We start from the raw sequence: 17,498 nt of genomic DNA, 5'->3' as shown, positions 1-17,498 counted from the left end.
TCAGGAAGGGCATTTGACAGGCAATAGATGGGGGTGCGGGGTCCTGTTTGAGGTGTGTTGTTGCATTCGCCCAGTGGTTCGATGAAAGCCAGATCCACTGCAATCCTGACCAGAATAAAGTGATGCTACAACAAAAAAATACATGTAATGTAATAAATAATTATTAATAATAACAGAAATAATAGTACATATATTTATATACTATACACACACCGATCAGCCATAACATTAAAACCACCTCCTTGTTTCTACACTCACTGTCCAATGTACAATTACTGACTGTAGTCCATCTGTTTCTCTGCATACTTTGTTAGCCCCCTTTCACCCTGTTCTTCAATGGTCAGGACCCCCACAGGACCACCACAGAGCAGGTATTATTTAGGTGGTGGATCATTCTCAGCACTGCAGTGACACTGACATGGTGGTGGTGTGTCAGTGTGTGTTGTGCTGGTATGAGTGGATCAGACACAGCAGCGCTGATGGAGTTTTTAAATACCGTGTCCACTCACTGTCCACTCTATTAGACACTCCTACCTAGTTGGTCCACCTTGCAGTTGTAAAGTCAGAGACAATCACTCATCTATTGCTGCTGTTTGTGTTGGTCATCTTCTAGACCTTCATCAGTGGTCACAGGACGCTGCCCACAGGGCGCTGTTGGCTGGATATTTTTGTTTGGTGGACTATTCTCAGTCCAGCAGTGACAGTGAGGTGTTTAAAAACTCCAGCAGCGCTGCTGTGTCTGATCCACTCATACCAGCACAACACACACTAACACACCACCACCATGTCAGTGTCACTGCAGTGCTGAGAATGATCCAACACCCAAATAATACCTGCTCTGTGGGGGTCCTGTGGGGGGTCCTGACCATTTAAGAACAGAGTGAAAGCAGGTAAAAAAGCATGTAGAGATATAGATAGACTACAGTCAGTAATTGTAGAACTACAAAGTGCTTTTATGTGGTAAGTGGAGCTGATAAAATGGACAATGTGTGTAGAAACAAGGAGGTGGTTTTAATGTCACAGCTGATTAGTGTATATATATTTATTATATTATAATTCAATATTTCTTTATTTTTACTAAGTTATAACATAATAATTACACATTACCGATTGCCACCATTTATAATTCATAAACTGTTATGATACTTAATTATTTATGTTTTATAATTATTTTTTTTATTAAACAATATATTAAGTACAATTTATACATTTTATTAAATTTAAATATTCCTCATATGCTCCTCTAGGTTTGAGTATGTGAATGGGCTAGTGTGTAATGCCCTGCATTATGCTCTACATATGTATTACACATAAAATTATTGTTTTAACGATAAAACGTAACGATAAAAACAATATTAATAATGTTTTATCTAAACTTATACATTTAAATTTAAATTATTGTTTTATCGTCGCGACAAATCGAGTGATTGGAGCTACAGTGTCTCTAGGAACTAAAGTCATTGACTAGTTTCCTGACGGCTGCTTTGCATTGACGGAACGCTGTCATCATATTAGCTTGAAAGCTAACGAGATTCAGTGCTAGTGATAAGAAAGTTTAAATGCTTTAAAAACATTAATTCTGTGTTGAGTTGTTATAAACGTATTGTCGGTGTTTTACTGGGGTTATTACATTACACTCAGGTTGCTATTTTTGTTGGGTTATATCCAGCGCGAAGGGTTAGCTGTGGTGCTGAATGCTAACGGTGGAGTAGCGCGTGCGCTGCTGTTGAACAGGTGAGTTTAGCTAACTTTTATTAAAGCTTACTGACCTGATTCTGTTCCTGCCACGCGTGTATTTATTTATTTATAAAGTGTATTATTGTTTTTTTTTATTCAAAATGTGAATACATTGTATTAACAGAAGGTTTTTTCATGTGTGCTTCAATGTAAATAGTAGCCAAACCGCAGAAGGAATGACAGCTAACGTTAACTCCATCTGTTGTGATGATCAGGGAATAGAACCCGCACCCATTGAGCATTATATTAGAAAAATCAACTTACAGATCTAACTAAATAATTTAAATGACTGTTTTTGACCCATACATGATGTGCTAGGATGCTCACCACATGATCACTATCAGATCTGATCATATTGATGATGCTCTGTGATCCCTGCACTGGGGTTATAGTGTGTGATGCTGGCATTTTAAACACTACACATGGACACACCTACACTCCTTGGCAGACATAATTGGTTTATGGTTATAGTTGATTGTCAAAAGGTTTATAAACTACGGGATGCTTGTGATGCCATTCTTGGTACAGTGGACCCTTGATTTACGAATTTAATTGGTTCCAAAGGGCTGTTTTTAAGTCAAAATGTTCATATGTTAAACCTATTTTTCCCATAAGAAATAATGTAAATAGAATTAATCTGTGCCAGACCTCCCAAACCACCCCTTACCTAACCCTTCTAATATCTCAAATGCTCTTTTTTTGTTATAAATGCAAGTATATTGTCCCTTAAATCTTAAATTATAGAATATACATTACTGTAATAAACAATAATAAACAATACACAGTAGTACTGTACTGTACATAAAACACACATCACATTTCAGTACAGTACGTGTGCTTTACTATACACCAGAATACATTTCTTTCTTTTAATTTTTTTTATAAAATGTATCTACCAGAAACAACAATAACTCTCATATTTCTCTATTATTTCCTTCTTTATTTCAGTAGTATTGTATTTTGTAGGTGTAATTACACTAAAGAAAGAATACTTTACTCAGCGAATTCCTTCTTCTCTCTCACTACCCGTCCCCCTTGTCTGATACACAGTGACACCTACTGGCAGGAGTAATTATACAACACAACAAATAGTGATTTTTTTTTTTTTTTTTTTTTTCATTTTCTCACCACTGCGCTCCCTCTGCACATTTTTTTGGGACATTTTAATATTGAATTTTACAAAATATAAAGAAAACACCGTCCGCTGTCCGAATGTTTGCTTAGAGCAGGGGTTTTCAACCTATTTAGGCATGCGCCCCTCTTCGTGTGCCGAGCACGACTTGCGCCCCCCCCCCCCCCCCCCCCCTCACACCACGCCCCCCTCCCCTTGGTGGAACAGCACTCGGGCAAGTACTCGCGCCCCCTCAGGGGGGCACGCCCCACAGGTTGAAGACCCCTGGCTTAGAGAGAGAGAGACGATTGGAATAAACTTGTTCGTGACGTCATGTGTTTCGCGAATTTCTGTTCGTAATCCGAAATGTGTTTGTACGTTAAGTTGAGTGGATCAGACACAGCAGCGCTGATGGAGTTTTTAAATACCGTGTCCACTCACTGTCCACTCTATTAGACACTCCTACCCAGTTGGTCCACCTTGTAGATGTAAAGTGAGAGACGATCGCTCATCTATTGCTGCTGTTTGAGTTGGTCATCTTCTAGACCTTCATCAGTGGTCACAGGACGCTGCCCATGGGGCGCTATTGGCTGGATATTTTTGGTTGGTGGACTATTCTCAGTCTAAACTCCATCAGCGCTGCTGTGTCTGATCCACTCAGGCCAGCACAACACACACTAACACACCACCACCGTGTCAGTATCACTGCATTGCTTAGAATGACCTACCACCTAAATAATACCTGCTCTGTAGTGGTCCTGGGAGAGTCCTGACCATTGAAGAACAGCATGAAAGGGGGCCAACAAAGCATGCAGACAAACAGATGGACTAGAGTCAGTAATTGTAGAACTACAAAGTGAAGCTGATAAAATGGACAGTGAGTGTAGAAACAAGGGGGTGGTTTTAATATTATGGCTGACTGGTGTATGCTTACAATGTACATACTGGATAAACAGTGTATCGTGATATGTGTTTTTTCATGGCAGAGGAGAATGATGGAGCTGCAGGCCGTACTGATGGCCGCCGGCGGTGGGTCCCGGATGATGGACCTCACCTACAACACTCCTAAACCTTTGCTGCCTGTGGGTAACAAGCCACTGATCTGGTACCCGCTCACCTTGCTGGAGAGGGCTGGATTTGAAGGTAAAGTGACATTTACTAGTAACTAGTCAATTTTACTCCCTGGTTGAGCAGCACACTTCTTCACAGTGGAAATGGGCACCTGTTACCCTTTCCACGGTTGATGCCATTGGGATCTGTTTTCAAAAGAGCATTTTTTTAAATTTCCTCCCAATCTAGTCGTATCCAATTACCAGATTGCATTATGCTTTCTCTGTACTTATGTTGACCTCCGCAGTGACTGAGGAGAGCCGTAACACACGCCCTCTCCGACACGTGTGCAGTAGCCGACTGCATCTTTTCACCTGCACAAGGCGAGTTCGTATGTGGACCAGCTTTGAGTACGGAGAGGCACACCCTGATCCTCATTATCCCTTGACTCTGTGCAGGCGCCATCTATCAGCCAGCAGAGGTCGTAACCCCTCTGGCACCCAATCGTTGTTCGTGTAGGCACTCAGACTGCTGGTAGCAGTGACTTGTTGATATCCAAAGCGACTTACATTACAGTTACAGTATGAGCAACCGAGGGTTAAGGGCCTTGCTCAAGGGCCCAACAGCAGCAACCCAGCAGTGGTGGGGCTTGAACCAGCAACCTTTGGATTACTAGTCCTGTGCCTCAACCACTAGGCTACGGCTTGCCCTGATATGAAACTCGCTGATGCTAGAAGCTTTGATAAATCCACCCCAGAACCGAGATTCGAAGATTCGCCATCTGGGTGCGCCAGTGGTCATTAATCGGCTGGGCGCCCTCTAGCAGGCACAATTGGCTAATGCCTGCAGCGGACAAATTTGGTCTCTAGTCTGCTGAATGGGAAGGACGGGACTAAAATAGGGTGGGCTCTTTAATGCTGTGTAAGGACCTTGGTTGCCCAGGGTGCCTGTACAGAAAATTGAGGAGCGCAGAGATCGGGGCGTGGCTCGTGGCTCGTATGCCTAGTCGACCTCATACGCAAAATTTAGCGAAGTATGGGTGAATAAGAAGGGATTGGTGGACTGCACACACGTCAGGCGCATATATACACCCCTCTTGGATGCCATCAGTGTCCCCAGCAGTGGATTGGCTACTCTAATTTGAGGGAAAAGGGGGCAATTACAGTTTTCACTGAATACATTGCAAGCAATTGAGGGTTAGGGCCTCGCTCAGGGGCCCAGCAGTGGTAACTTGGCGATAGTGGGACTTGAACAGACAGCCACATGATTACTAGTCCAGTACTGCTGAGCTACCACTGTACATGTGGTAGTCCATGTGAGATTAATACAAGATGCGTCCAAGCAATCGGCTGTGTTTCAATAGTTTACATTATAGCCGACCCTGGAAGGCCAAACAAAGAATGAAGTTTTCGACGTATTTTACACACTGCCCAAACCAATCATCACTGGCGTCTGTTAAATAGAGGCAGCGCTGACAGAACGAACCAACACGTTGTATGAAGAATGTTTACGGAACACCCACCACGTGGAGTCAAATATTTGGTCTGTCCACTTATAGACGATGTGTGCGGATGCATACAGCATGAAATAAATGAGGCCGCCTGTACGCTAAGTAAATTACATACATTACATACTGTCCATTTTATCAGCTCCACTTACCATATTGAAGCAATTTGTAGTTCTACAATTACTGACTGTAGTCCATCTGTTTCTCTACATACCTTTTTATGTATGTAGGTATTATTTAGGTGGTGGATCATTCTCAGCACTGCAGTGACACTGACATGGTGGTGGTGTGTTAGTGTGTGTTGTGCTGGTATGAGTGGATCAGACACAGCAGTGCTGCTGGAGTTTTTAAATACCGTGTCCACTCACTATCCACTCTATTAGACACTCCTACCTAGTTGGTCCACCTTGTAGATGTAAAATCAGAGACGATCGCTCATCTATTGCTGAGGTTTGAGTTGGTCATCTTCTAGACCTTCATCAGTGATCACAGGACGCTGCCCACGGGGCGCTGTTGGCTGGATATATTTTTGGTTGGTGGACTATTCACCAAAGTAATAAGTCCAGCAGTGACATTGAGGTGTTTAAAAACTCCCATCAGCGCTGCTGGGTCTGATCCACTCATACCAGCACAACACACACTAACACACCACCACCATGTCAGTGTCACTGCAGCGCTGAGAATGATCCACCGCCTAAATAATACCTGCTCTGTGCTGGTCCTGGGAGAGTCCTGACCATTGAAGAACAGCATGAAAGGGGACTAACAAAGCATGCAGAGAAACAGATGGACTACAGTCAGTAATTGTAGAACTACAAAGTGCTTCTATATGGTAAGTGGAGCTGATAAAATGGACAGTGAGTGTAGAAACAAGGAGGTGGTTTTAATGTTATGGCTGATCGGTGTAGATTAGGTAAGTAGGCATGAGAGTGGTAGTAGACAGAGGAAGGTTCCTGGTTCAAGCCCCACCCCTGCCAGGTTGCCACTGATGACATTCAGGGTTGGGGGTCATTAGTTAGCTAATATATAAATTTGACCCCCCAACTGTCACTGTATAATTCACACCCTGACTGAGACCACTGTTCCATGTCATGAAGGACATGAAGATACACAGGGTCAACAAAGGCAGATCTGGAGGTACACCGAAGTACAGAATACAGAAATATATGGTGAGAAAGCACCCAAGCCCTCCTCAAAAACCCCATTTTATTCCATAATTTAGCTCACATGATGCGTCAGAGTTCACCATTTGATCGATCTCATACATCCCTGATGTCTGCTTGGTCTCAGAGGCGATAGTGATCACCACAAAAGAAGTCCAGAAGGTCCTGAGCACCAATCCGCACCTGAAGGAAGTGAAGATGAAGCTGGACGTGGTGTGTATCCAGGAGGACGCCGACATGGGCACAGCCGACGCCCTGCGCCACATTCAGCAGAAGATCAAGGTGAGAATTTCATTTCTTTGTATCACTTTATTAGGTACACTTAGCGGGTGCTTGTATATTTATTATTCATTATTATAAGCTACACCTAGCGTACAGATGAACTTTGTGAGTATACAGTTACCGAGAGCAGCCCACATGTTGCCCTTTACCTGACCAGATGTTATTTGGGTGGCGGACCATTCTCAGCACTGCAATGACATTACCGTGCCCCGTGGTACGGTTCCATGAGCCCACATGTGACCAGTACTATACCCAAGTGTTAAACCTGTGTTAAATTTGGCTACAAGCAACAGTTTGTGAGTTCAAATCCCAGCCACTGTTGGATGCTTGAACAAGACCTCTAACTCTTCCTGAACCTGCGCTCTGACCCCAGCTTCCAAACAAGCTGGGATATATGGAAAAAGAATGTATATATTTGTACCAAAACCACTGAGTGGTAGAAGGTTGCTAGTTCAAGCCCTTAACCCTCAAGCGCTCAAATTGTGTTCAGTTGTAATTGTAAGTAAAAGGCATTTATATATATATATATATATACGCTGATTAGCCATAACAATAAAACCACCTCCTTGTTTCTACACTCACTGTCCATGTTATCAGCTCCACTTACCATATAGGAGCACTTTGTAGTTCTACAATTACTGACTGTAGTCCATCTGTTTCTCTACATGCTTTGTTAGCCCCCTTTCACTCTGTTCTTCAATGGTCAGGACTCTCCCAGGACCACCACAGAGCAGGTGTTATTTAGGTGGTGGGTCGTTCTCAGAACTGCAGTGACACTGACATGGTGGTGGTGTGTTGGTGTGTGTTGTGCTGGTATGAGTGGATCAGACACAGCACTGTCACTGTCACTGCTGGACCCATGGGCAGCGTCATGTGACCACTTGTCATCTCTGACTTTACATCTACAAGGTGGACCAACTAGGTAGGAGTGTCTAATAGAGTGGACATTAAGTGGACACGGTATTAAAAACTCCAGCAGCGCTGCTGTGTCTGATCCACTCATACCAGCACAACACACACTAACACACCACCACCATGTCAGTGTCACTGCAGTGCTGAGAATGATCCACCATCCTGTGGGGGTCCTGACTATTAAAGAACAGAGTAAAAGCAGGTTTAAAAAAAGCATGCAGAGAGACAGATGGACTACAGTCAGTAATTGTTGAACTACAAAGTGCTTCTATATGGTAAGTGGAGCTGATAAAATGGACAGTGAGTGTAGAAACAAGGAGGTGGTTTTAATGTTATGGCTGATCCACTCGCTCATATGATGTCACAACACCTATCCAGACTGCACCTTCCAAAAGCCAGACCTGTGAGCTACACATGAGACTTCTTCTACAATAACAGGTGGGACAAACTGCTCTGAGTTATTACTGAGTCAAAAGGTGTCATCACATCAATCCCGGCCAATTTTCTTCTCTCATGTCTCGACATTTCTCTTCCCTGGGTCAGAAAAACTCGCTACATAACAGCCCGTTACATGCACGCGTGTGTCCCAGAGTCCTGTTCATTCCCCAGCATGCCCAGCATCCGTTAAAACACGGTCATCATAGGGAGGGATGGTTGAAACATGTGTTCCTGACAGGACACGAACTCCTCCGTTCTGAACCCAAAGCGAACGCAGCGGAGGAGGGCCTGCTCTAGCACGCTAGCCAGCGCAGACGCGTTTATTGCTAATCCCGGAGAGAAAACCGGAGATTAACGGCATTGAGTGGCAGAGGCGTCCAGCGCACGAACAGCCCACTAAGTGTTGAGAGACGGCGGCTGGCAGCGGGGGTTTCAAATCCCTGTTTATTGTACGGACCAAACAGACGGCGTTCTTACCCTCCCTTAGCAAACAACAGCCGCATAATGGGGGGAATCCGACTGAGCCGCGCTATTAAATCGCTCCTTTATTATGCCGTGTTTGGGTTCGTACTCGTGCCTTAAGTCAATGTTTACGCAGAAACGGAATAATCTTCTGTTAGGCAGCATTCTGCCGGGTCTTGTCAGGAATTGGGCCGCAGGTTCATGTCATTTTTAGGACGTGTGGAGACACTCTGGAAGCCCCAATAAACACGATATGCCATATCATTAAAATTTAATTCAAATGTTATTTTTTAGCTGTTCCTATACTTAGGGTGGCACGGTGGCTATGTGGGTAGCACTGTCGCCTCATAGTGAGAAAGTCCTGGGTTCCATTCCCAGGTGGAGCCGTCCGGTTTGGAGTTTGCATGTTCTCCCTGTGTCCGCGTGTGATTTACCTGGGTGCTCCACTACACCCTAAACACTACACCAAACACCCTAAACACTACACTCTAAACACTACACCATACACCCTAAACACTACACCAAACACCCTAAACACTACACCATACACCCTAAACACTACACCAAACACCCTAAACACTACACCATACACCCTTAACGCTACACTCTAAACACTACACCCTACACCCTAAACACTACACCAAACACCCTAAACACTACACTCTAAACACTACACCATACACCCTAAACACTACACCATACACCCTAAACGCTACACTCTAAACACTACACCCTAAACACTGCACCCTACACCCTAAACATGACACCATACATCCTAAACACTACACCCTAAACACTACACTAAACACTACACCATACACCATACACCCTAAACGCTACACAATACACCCTAAACACTACACCCTAAACACTACACTAAACACTACACCATACACCCTAAACGCTACACAATACACCCTAAACACTACACCCTAAACACTACACACCCTAAAAGACTACATGCCAAAGACTACACACCCGAAACACTTTACCCTAAAGTCTACACACCCTAAACACTACACCCTAAACACTACACTCTAAAGACTACACACACTAAAGTCTACATACCCTAAACACTACACCCTAAACACTACACCAAACACTCTAAACACTACACCATACAGCTTAAACACTGCACCATACATCCTAAACACTACACTAAACACTACACCATACACCCTAAACGCTACACAATACACTCTAAACACTACACCCTAAACACTACACCCTAAAGACTTCACACCCTAAAGACTACATACCCTAAACACTACACCCTAAAGACTACACACCTGAAACACTACACCCCATGGATTACACACCGTTAACACTACACCCTATAGACTACACACCCTAAACACTACACCCTAAAGACTACACATCCTAAACAATACACCCTAAAGACTACACACCCTAAACAATATACCCTAAACACTAAATTTTAAGGACTACACACCTAAATTCTACACACACTAAAGACTACACACCTTAAACAATACACCCTAAAGACTACACACCCTAAACAATACACACTAAAGACTACACACCTTAAACAATACACACTAAAGACTACACACCTTAAACAATACACCCTAAAGACTACACATCCTAAACAATACACCCTAAAGACTACACACCTTAAACAATACACCCTAAAGACTACACACCTTAAACAATACACACTAAAGACTACACACCCTAAACGCTACACCATACATTCTAACCCGAAACACTTTACCCTAAAGACTACACACCCTAAAGACTACACCCTAAACAATACACCCTAAAGACTACACACCCTAAAACTCCACACCTTAAACACTACACCCTAAAGACTACATGCCCTTAACACTATACACGCTAAACACTACACACCCTAAACACCTGGGACCGGCTCTTAGAGCACACTTCTGAGTGTCCCTCTCAATAGCTAGGCTGTTATAATGCTTCAATCAGATTTTTGGCCGTGCTTTCTAATGGAGCCTAAATGTAATGTTTACTACTCACTTTTAACCAACAATGAATAAAAAAATAACTAAATATAATTACAAAATAAATAAAGTATATTTATTCACATACATTTTTTTATCTGGACACCATTGGATAAATCCCAGGTTTATTAAGTTTATTTTATATGTTAAATTCAGCAATTAAATAATGCCATAAATTCATTAGAAAAATAAACTTGTTGCATAAGTTGCATAACCCTAGATACATATAATTACAAAATAAAAAAAATCATTCAAAAATTAATTTTTTTCATGTTATGTTTTATATTTAAAGAAGGATATTTATTTGTTTACATTTTTTTCATCTGGACACCACTGGACAAATCCCAGGTTTATTACGTTTATTTAATATGTTAAATTCAGCAATTAATTAGAAATTATACCAAACATTTTAATTAAAAATAAATACAATATGATTACAAAATAAATTGCGAATATTTATTCATTTAAATTATTCATTTTCTTCATGTTATGTTTTATATTTAAATAAATTTTTTAATGCACAATTATGTTTTTTACCTTTTAATTAAATGCATTATATGATAATAGTATTTTTTGTATTTAATATATTTTAAAATAAACAAGTATTTAATGTGTAAACGTAATTATTATATGAATAATTAATTATTATATTTTTATTTTAAATCATTAAATATTTATTTTAATTGAATTAAATGTAATCACACTTAAACCCGTCATATCAGGTCGAATTTCTTTACTCGGGTTCAGTCCCGAACTGTCCGACACGATGATATAAATCAGCAGAAAGCGCTACATTATCTTTTAACAAGAATTTATCTCATGGTAGGATTTAGTTTCTCCTTTTTTTCTCCTCCTCCGTGACTCCTACCGCACGTCTTTCTCCACCCTCTTTTCCTCTCCTCTACTTCTGGGTGGTCTCACCTGGCAGCGCCCAGGGGGGTTTAGTCAGGCAGAACTACAGCAGCGTGTGGGTGGCCTGACCTCGACCCCCCATCCCCACACACACACACACACACACACACACACACACACACACACACACATCTTCCCCCATCCTCCTCTACCCATCCCCCGCTCCTCCCTCCCTTCACTCAGAGCTGCCGAATTAAATGCCCAACAGCAGCTCTTCAGGCCGGTCAGACCTCTGGTGCCTGCCTTACTCGCATTCCAGCGACCAGGGCACGACATGCCGGAGGAGAATGCCCGTCCATTTGCTCGCCCCTCAGCCCGGGACGTAAAGGGGGGGGGCGGCCACCCCTGCACATTTATCCCGTTGTTGGGTCCTGGTCATAAATAGCGACACAGCTATACCACGTTAAGTGCCCCGTCCAGCAGTGGCACTGATTGATTGGGATCGCATTTGCCGCATATCTGCGGGCATTTCGCCACGAGATGAGATCAGGCTTTCGTTTTCACGTTGTTTAGCTCTACTTTCAAGCAGGTCGTGCAGAGCTTTCGGTACATAGTTCTTCACCACATGGTCCCAGTTCTCAATCACCAGGAGATGTTTTCGAGTAGTGTTTCTCTCAGCGCGGCTGTAACTCTGCGGTTTTAGTCTGCTTTTAGACGCAGATATGGAAAATGTGACCGACGGATTGACTTTCTTCTCAACACACTTCGTTCCAGATGCTGGGATTAATGTAGATTTAATCTGGGGTGCGAGAAACAAATTTGACTCTTATTATTGTATGAAATTATTATTATTGTTGCTTGGTGCTCCACTTACCATATAGAGGCACTTTGTAGTTCTACAATTACTGACTGTAGTCCATCTGTTTCTCTGCATTCTCTGCTGTTCTTCAATGGTCAGGACTCTCCCAGGACCACCACAGAGCAGGTATTATTTAGGTGGTGGATCATTCTCAGCACACTGACATGGTGGTGGTGTGTTAGTGTGTGTTGTGCTGGCATGCTGATGGAGTTTTTAAACACCTCACTGTCACTGCTGGACTGAGAATAGTCCACCAACCAAAAACACCCAGCCAACAGCACCCCGTGGGCAGCGTCCTGTGACCACTGATGTAGGTCTAGAACATGACCAACTCAAACAGCAGCAATAGATAAGCGATCGTCTCTGACTTTACGTCTACAAGGTGGACCAGCTAGGTAGGAGTGTCTAATAGAGTGGACAGTGGGTGGACACGGTATTTAAAAACTCCAGGAGCGCTGCTGTGTCTGATCCACTCATACCAGCACAACACACACTAACACACCACCACCATGTCAGTGTCACTGCAGTGCTGAGAACGATCCACCACCTACATAATACCTGCTCTGTGGTGGTCCTGTGGGGGTCCTGACCATTGAAGAACAGGATGAAAGGGGGCTAACAAAGCATGCAGAGAAACAGATGGACTACAGTCAGTAATTGTAGAACCACAAAGTGCTTCTATATGGTAAGTGGAGCTGATAAAATGGACAGTGAGTGTAGAAAGAAGGAGGTGGTTTTAATGTTATGGCTGATCAGTATATATATGTATGAGAAGAATAGCCAGGCTACCTACATTAAACACTTATGACATGTTTATAAGCATTACATAAAGAATATTTGAAGAAAGCTGCCTCAAAAGCTTTTATGTCAGTATTATTGGTGGACAGTTTGGATTAAATGCATGTTGTTGGGCTTTGAAATGAAAAAGAAGGGTCGGAGTTCTGCCAGTTTAGGTGAACAGGTCTGCAGTAGGAGTTGGATTGGTTATACAGTGGGGCCAAAAAGTATTTAGTCAGCCACTGATTGTGCAAGTTCTCCTATTTAGAAAGATGAGAGAGGTCTGTAATTTTCATCATAGGTACACTTCAACTATGAGAGACAAAATGAGAAAAAAAAAATCCAGGAAATCACATTGTAGGATTTTTAAAGATTTTATTTGTAAATTATGGTGGAAAATAAGTATTTGGTCACCCACAAACAAGCAAGATTTCTGGCTCTCACAGACCTGTAACTTCTTCTTTAAGAAGCTCTTCTGTCCTCCACTCGTTACCTGTATTAATGGCACCTGTTTGACCTCGTTATCTGTATAAAAGACACCTGTCCACAGCCTCAAACAGTCAGACTCCAAACTCAACCATGGCCAAGACCAAAGAGCTGTCGAAGGACACCAGGAAGAAAATTGTAGACCTGCACCAGGCTGGGAAGAGTGAATCTACAATAGGCAAGCAGGTTGGTGTGAATAAATCAACTGTGGGAGCAATTGTAAGAAAATGGAAGACATACAAGACCATTGATAATCTCCCTCGATCTGGGGCCCCACGCAAGATCTCATCCCGTGGGGTCAAAATGATCATGAGAACGGTGAGCAAAAATCCCAGAACTACACGGAGGGACCTGATGAATGACCTGCAGAGAGCTGGGACCAAAGTAACAAAGGCTACCATCAGTAACACACTACGCCGAGAGGGACTCAAATCCTGCAGTGCCAGGCGTGTCCCCCTGCTTAAGCCAGTACATGTCCAGGCCCGTCTGAAGTTTGCCAGAGAGCATATGGATGATCCAGAAGAGGATTGGGAGAATATCATGTGGTCAGATGAAACCAAAATGGAACTTTTTGGTAAAAACTCAACTCGTCGTGTTTGGAGGAAGAAGAAGAACCCAAGAACACCATACCTACTGTGAAGCATGGGGGTGGAAACATCATGCTTTGGGGCTGTTTTTCTGCAAAGGGGACAGGGCGACTGATCCGTGTTAAGGGAAGAATGAACGGGGCCGTGTATCGTGAGATTTTAAGCCAAAACCTCCTTCCATCAGTGAGAGCATTGAAGATGGAACGTGGCTGGGTCTTCCAGCATGACAATGATCCCAAACACACCGCTCGGGCAACGAAGGAGTGGCTCCGTAAAAAGCATTTCTAGGTCCTGGAGTGGCCTAGCCAGTCTCCAGACCTCAACCCCATAGAAAATTAGTGGAGGGAGTTGAAAGTCCATGTTGCCCAGCGACAGCCCCAAAACATCACTGCTCTAGAGGAGATCTGCATGGAGGAATGGGCCAAAATACCAGCTACAGTGTGTGCAAACCTGGTGAAGACTTACAGGAAACGTTTGACCTCTGTCATTGCCAACAAAGGTTATGTTACAAAGTATTGAGTTGAACTTTTGTTATTGACCAAATACTTATTTTCCACCATAATTTACAAATAAATTCTTCAAAAATCCAACAATGTGATTTCCTGGATTTTTTTTCTCATTTTGTCTCTCATAGTTGAAGTGTACCTATGATGAAAATTACAGACCTCTCTCATCTTTCTAAGTAGGAGAACCTGCACAATCAGTGGCTGACTAAATATTTTTTGGCCCCACTGTATGCATAGAACAGGATGCCAGATTGATAAAAAAATCACCTATTCACTGATTTGGTCCAACCTAAGGGGAAATTTGGAATAGCCGTTCCTCCTGCTGAGGAACCAAATGATATGGAATCCGTCATCATATTCAAAGTCTGACCACTCCGCGTCCGTGTAGGTCCGACGTGGCCGCACCAGCAGGGTCAGCTCGCTCCGAACAGTCAGGCCTCTGTCCATCTTTATCTGTTGAGCATGTGTCCTCTGGCGGGCCCCGCGCCCAGTGGGATAGGGAAAGAGGCAGAAGACCGGAGCTGGAGCGTCACGCCCGGACCTCCCCAATGAGGCATGCAGCCTCTCGCAGAGCCAGCCGCTCTTTTACTGCCGCTTTTTTCGACACTCGCTCTCCCCTGTTTATTTATCCACGGGGCCGAGATGGGCAGACCAGATGGGAACCAGACCGCTCGGACTGAAACGCAGGCGAAGGCAGGACGATTTATCGCCGAGTTTGCCCCAGCGCTCGTGTTCAGTCAGACGTATATACGAAAAAGCACGTACACGTGAAGGCCAGACCTGAGCGGAGTGTTTACAGAGGCGCTCTCTCACACGGTGCTGCTCCCACGTCATCCGTGCCTTGATGTTATGAATCTTGCTTTTGTTGTGACTGTCGTCATAAGGAATAAACGGAGGGCTTTTCATTAAACGTGGAGTCTTTATAGGATGCGTATGTAAAATGCTGCTGCTTGCATGGCCTGTAAAGCCTCAGTTGCATTTTATGTGTGTTATGTATTAACATTAAAACCACGTCCTTGTTTCTACACTCACTGTCCATTTTATCAGCTCCACTTACCATATAGAAGCACTTTGTAGTTCTACAACTACTGACTGTAGTCCATCTGTTTCTCAACATACTTTTTTAGCCTGCTTTCATGCTGTTCTTCAATGGTCAGGATCACCACAGAGCAGGTATTATTTGGTGGTGGATCATTCTCAGCACTGCAGTGACACTGACATGGTGGTGGTGTGTTAGTGTGTGTTGTGCTGGTATGACTGGATCAGACACAGCAGCGCTGATGGAGTTTTTAAACACCGTGTCCACTCACTGTCCACTCTATTAGACACTCCTACCTAGTCGGTCCACCTTGTAGACGTAAAGTCAGATGTAAAGACGATCGCTCATCTATTGCTGAGGTTTGAGTTGGTCATCTTCTAGACCTTCATCAGTGGTCACAGGACGCTGCCCACGGGGCGCTGTTGGCTGGATATTTTTTGTTGGTGGACTATTCTCAGTCCAGCAGTGACGGTGTTTCTGATTCACTCATACCAGCACAACACACACTAACACACCACCGCCATGTCAGTGTCACTGCAGCGCTGAGAATGACCCACCACCCAAATAATACCTGCTCTGTAGTGGTCCTGTGGGGGTCCTGACCATTGAAGAACAGGGAGAAAGCAGGCTACAAAGGTATGTAGAGAAACAAATGGATTACAGTCAGTAATTGTAGAACTACAAAGTGCTTCTGTATGGAAACAAGGAGGTGGTCATCATTTTATGCCTGATCAGTGTATGTATTCATTAAGGCGGTTGTAGCCTAGCGGTTAAGGTACTGGACTAGTAATCGAAAGGTCATTTGTTCAAGACCAACCCTTAACCTTGAATTGCTTAGACCATATACTGTCACAGTATTGTAAGTCAAGTCTATTGGGGATTCGATCCCATACACAGAAATACCGCAAGACCCTACGTTCTCACGGATGAGACGAGTGACGCTGTTTTGTAGCAGTTTACGGTACAGCCATAACTACCGTTTATATAGGCCATTTCTCTGTCATCAGCTGGTATATAGTATTATACCTCCCAGCCCTGCTAGTATATTTAAAAGAACAACACTGTTAATCATCAGCCAATGAATTTGCAGCTTTGTGGGGAGCACAAATGGCTTTGTTGAGTGATAGCAAGATTACCCCGCCTCCCACCTCCCTCCTCCCTGTGAGTATGAGTATTTGAGTACTGTTAAATCAAACATTGCAAGCATTTAAGGGTTCAGGGTCATGCTCAGGGGTCCAACAGTGCCAATTAAGCAGTCTCCTTTCTTAACCACCAAGCTTCCCCCTGTTTCCTTCTAGACGGACATCCTGGTGCTGAGCTGCGACCTGATCACGGACCTGGCGCTGCACGAGGTGGTGGATCTCTTCCGCGCCCACAACGCCACGCTCTCAATGCTCATGAGCAAAGTCAACGAATTCACTGAGACCGTGCCGGGTCAAAAGGGAAATAAGAAAGCAGGTAATGCTGCTCGCACCCTTTCTAGCTGCCTTCTTTAAGGGATGCTGCACAGCTTTTACTCTGCCAAATAGAACACAGCTTGTGTCATGCCAGATACATACATGCAATACATGGAAAAGTTGTCGCTTGTCAAGGTTGGGAGGAATCCCTAATAAAGAACCTCAAAGAAACACAGTTTTGCTATGAAATAGGGATGTGGGTAACATTGTCCACTGTCAAACAAGCTTTACAAGGCAGTAGGATTGACCTTTAATGTTGTTTGATGATGAGAAGTCTTCATCCTG

General features: G+C 43.5%; 1 protein-coding gene across 2 annotated transcripts in view; it reads left to right on the top strand.

Annotated features, from left to right (window-relative positions):
• The first annotated feature begins 1,536 nt into the window (after nucleotides 1-1,536).
• Nucleotides 1,537-17,498, top strand: part of eif2b3 (eukaryotic translation initiation factor 2B, subunit 3 gamma) — a 48,304-nt gene continuing 32,342 nt past the window's right edge. Inside the window, exons 1-5 of one of the 2 annotated variants that reach the window (XM_062993909.1) lie at nucleotides 1,537-1,734; nucleotides 3,835-3,991; nucleotides 6,503-6,574; nucleotides 6,696-6,850; nucleotides 17,055-17,214. In XM_062993909.1, coding sequence (XP_062849979.1) covers nucleotides 3,841-3,991; nucleotides 6,503-6,574; nucleotides 6,696-6,850; nucleotides 17,055-17,214 — 538 coding nt within the window. In that variant the 5' untranslated portion in view covers nucleotides 1,537-1,734; nucleotides 3,835-3,840. Of the gene's footprint in view, nucleotides 1,735-3,834; nucleotides 3,992-6,502; nucleotides 6,575-6,695; nucleotides 6,851-17,054; nucleotides 17,215-17,498 lie in introns of those variants that run through there. The other variant, XM_062993910.1, reaches the window with a different exon arrangement.

Source organism: Trichomycterus rosablanca, chromosome 4 (genome assembly GCF_030014385.1).
Source record: "Trichomycterus rosablanca isolate fTriRos1 chromosome 4, fTriRos1.hap1, whole genome shotgun sequence".
Taxonomy (NCBI): Eukaryota; Metazoa; Chordata; class Actinopteri; order Siluriformes; family Trichomycteridae; genus Trichomycterus; species Trichomycterus rosablanca.
The sequence above is the reverse complement of the archived record's forward strand: the minus strand, read 5'-3'. Positions and strand labels throughout refer to the sequence as shown.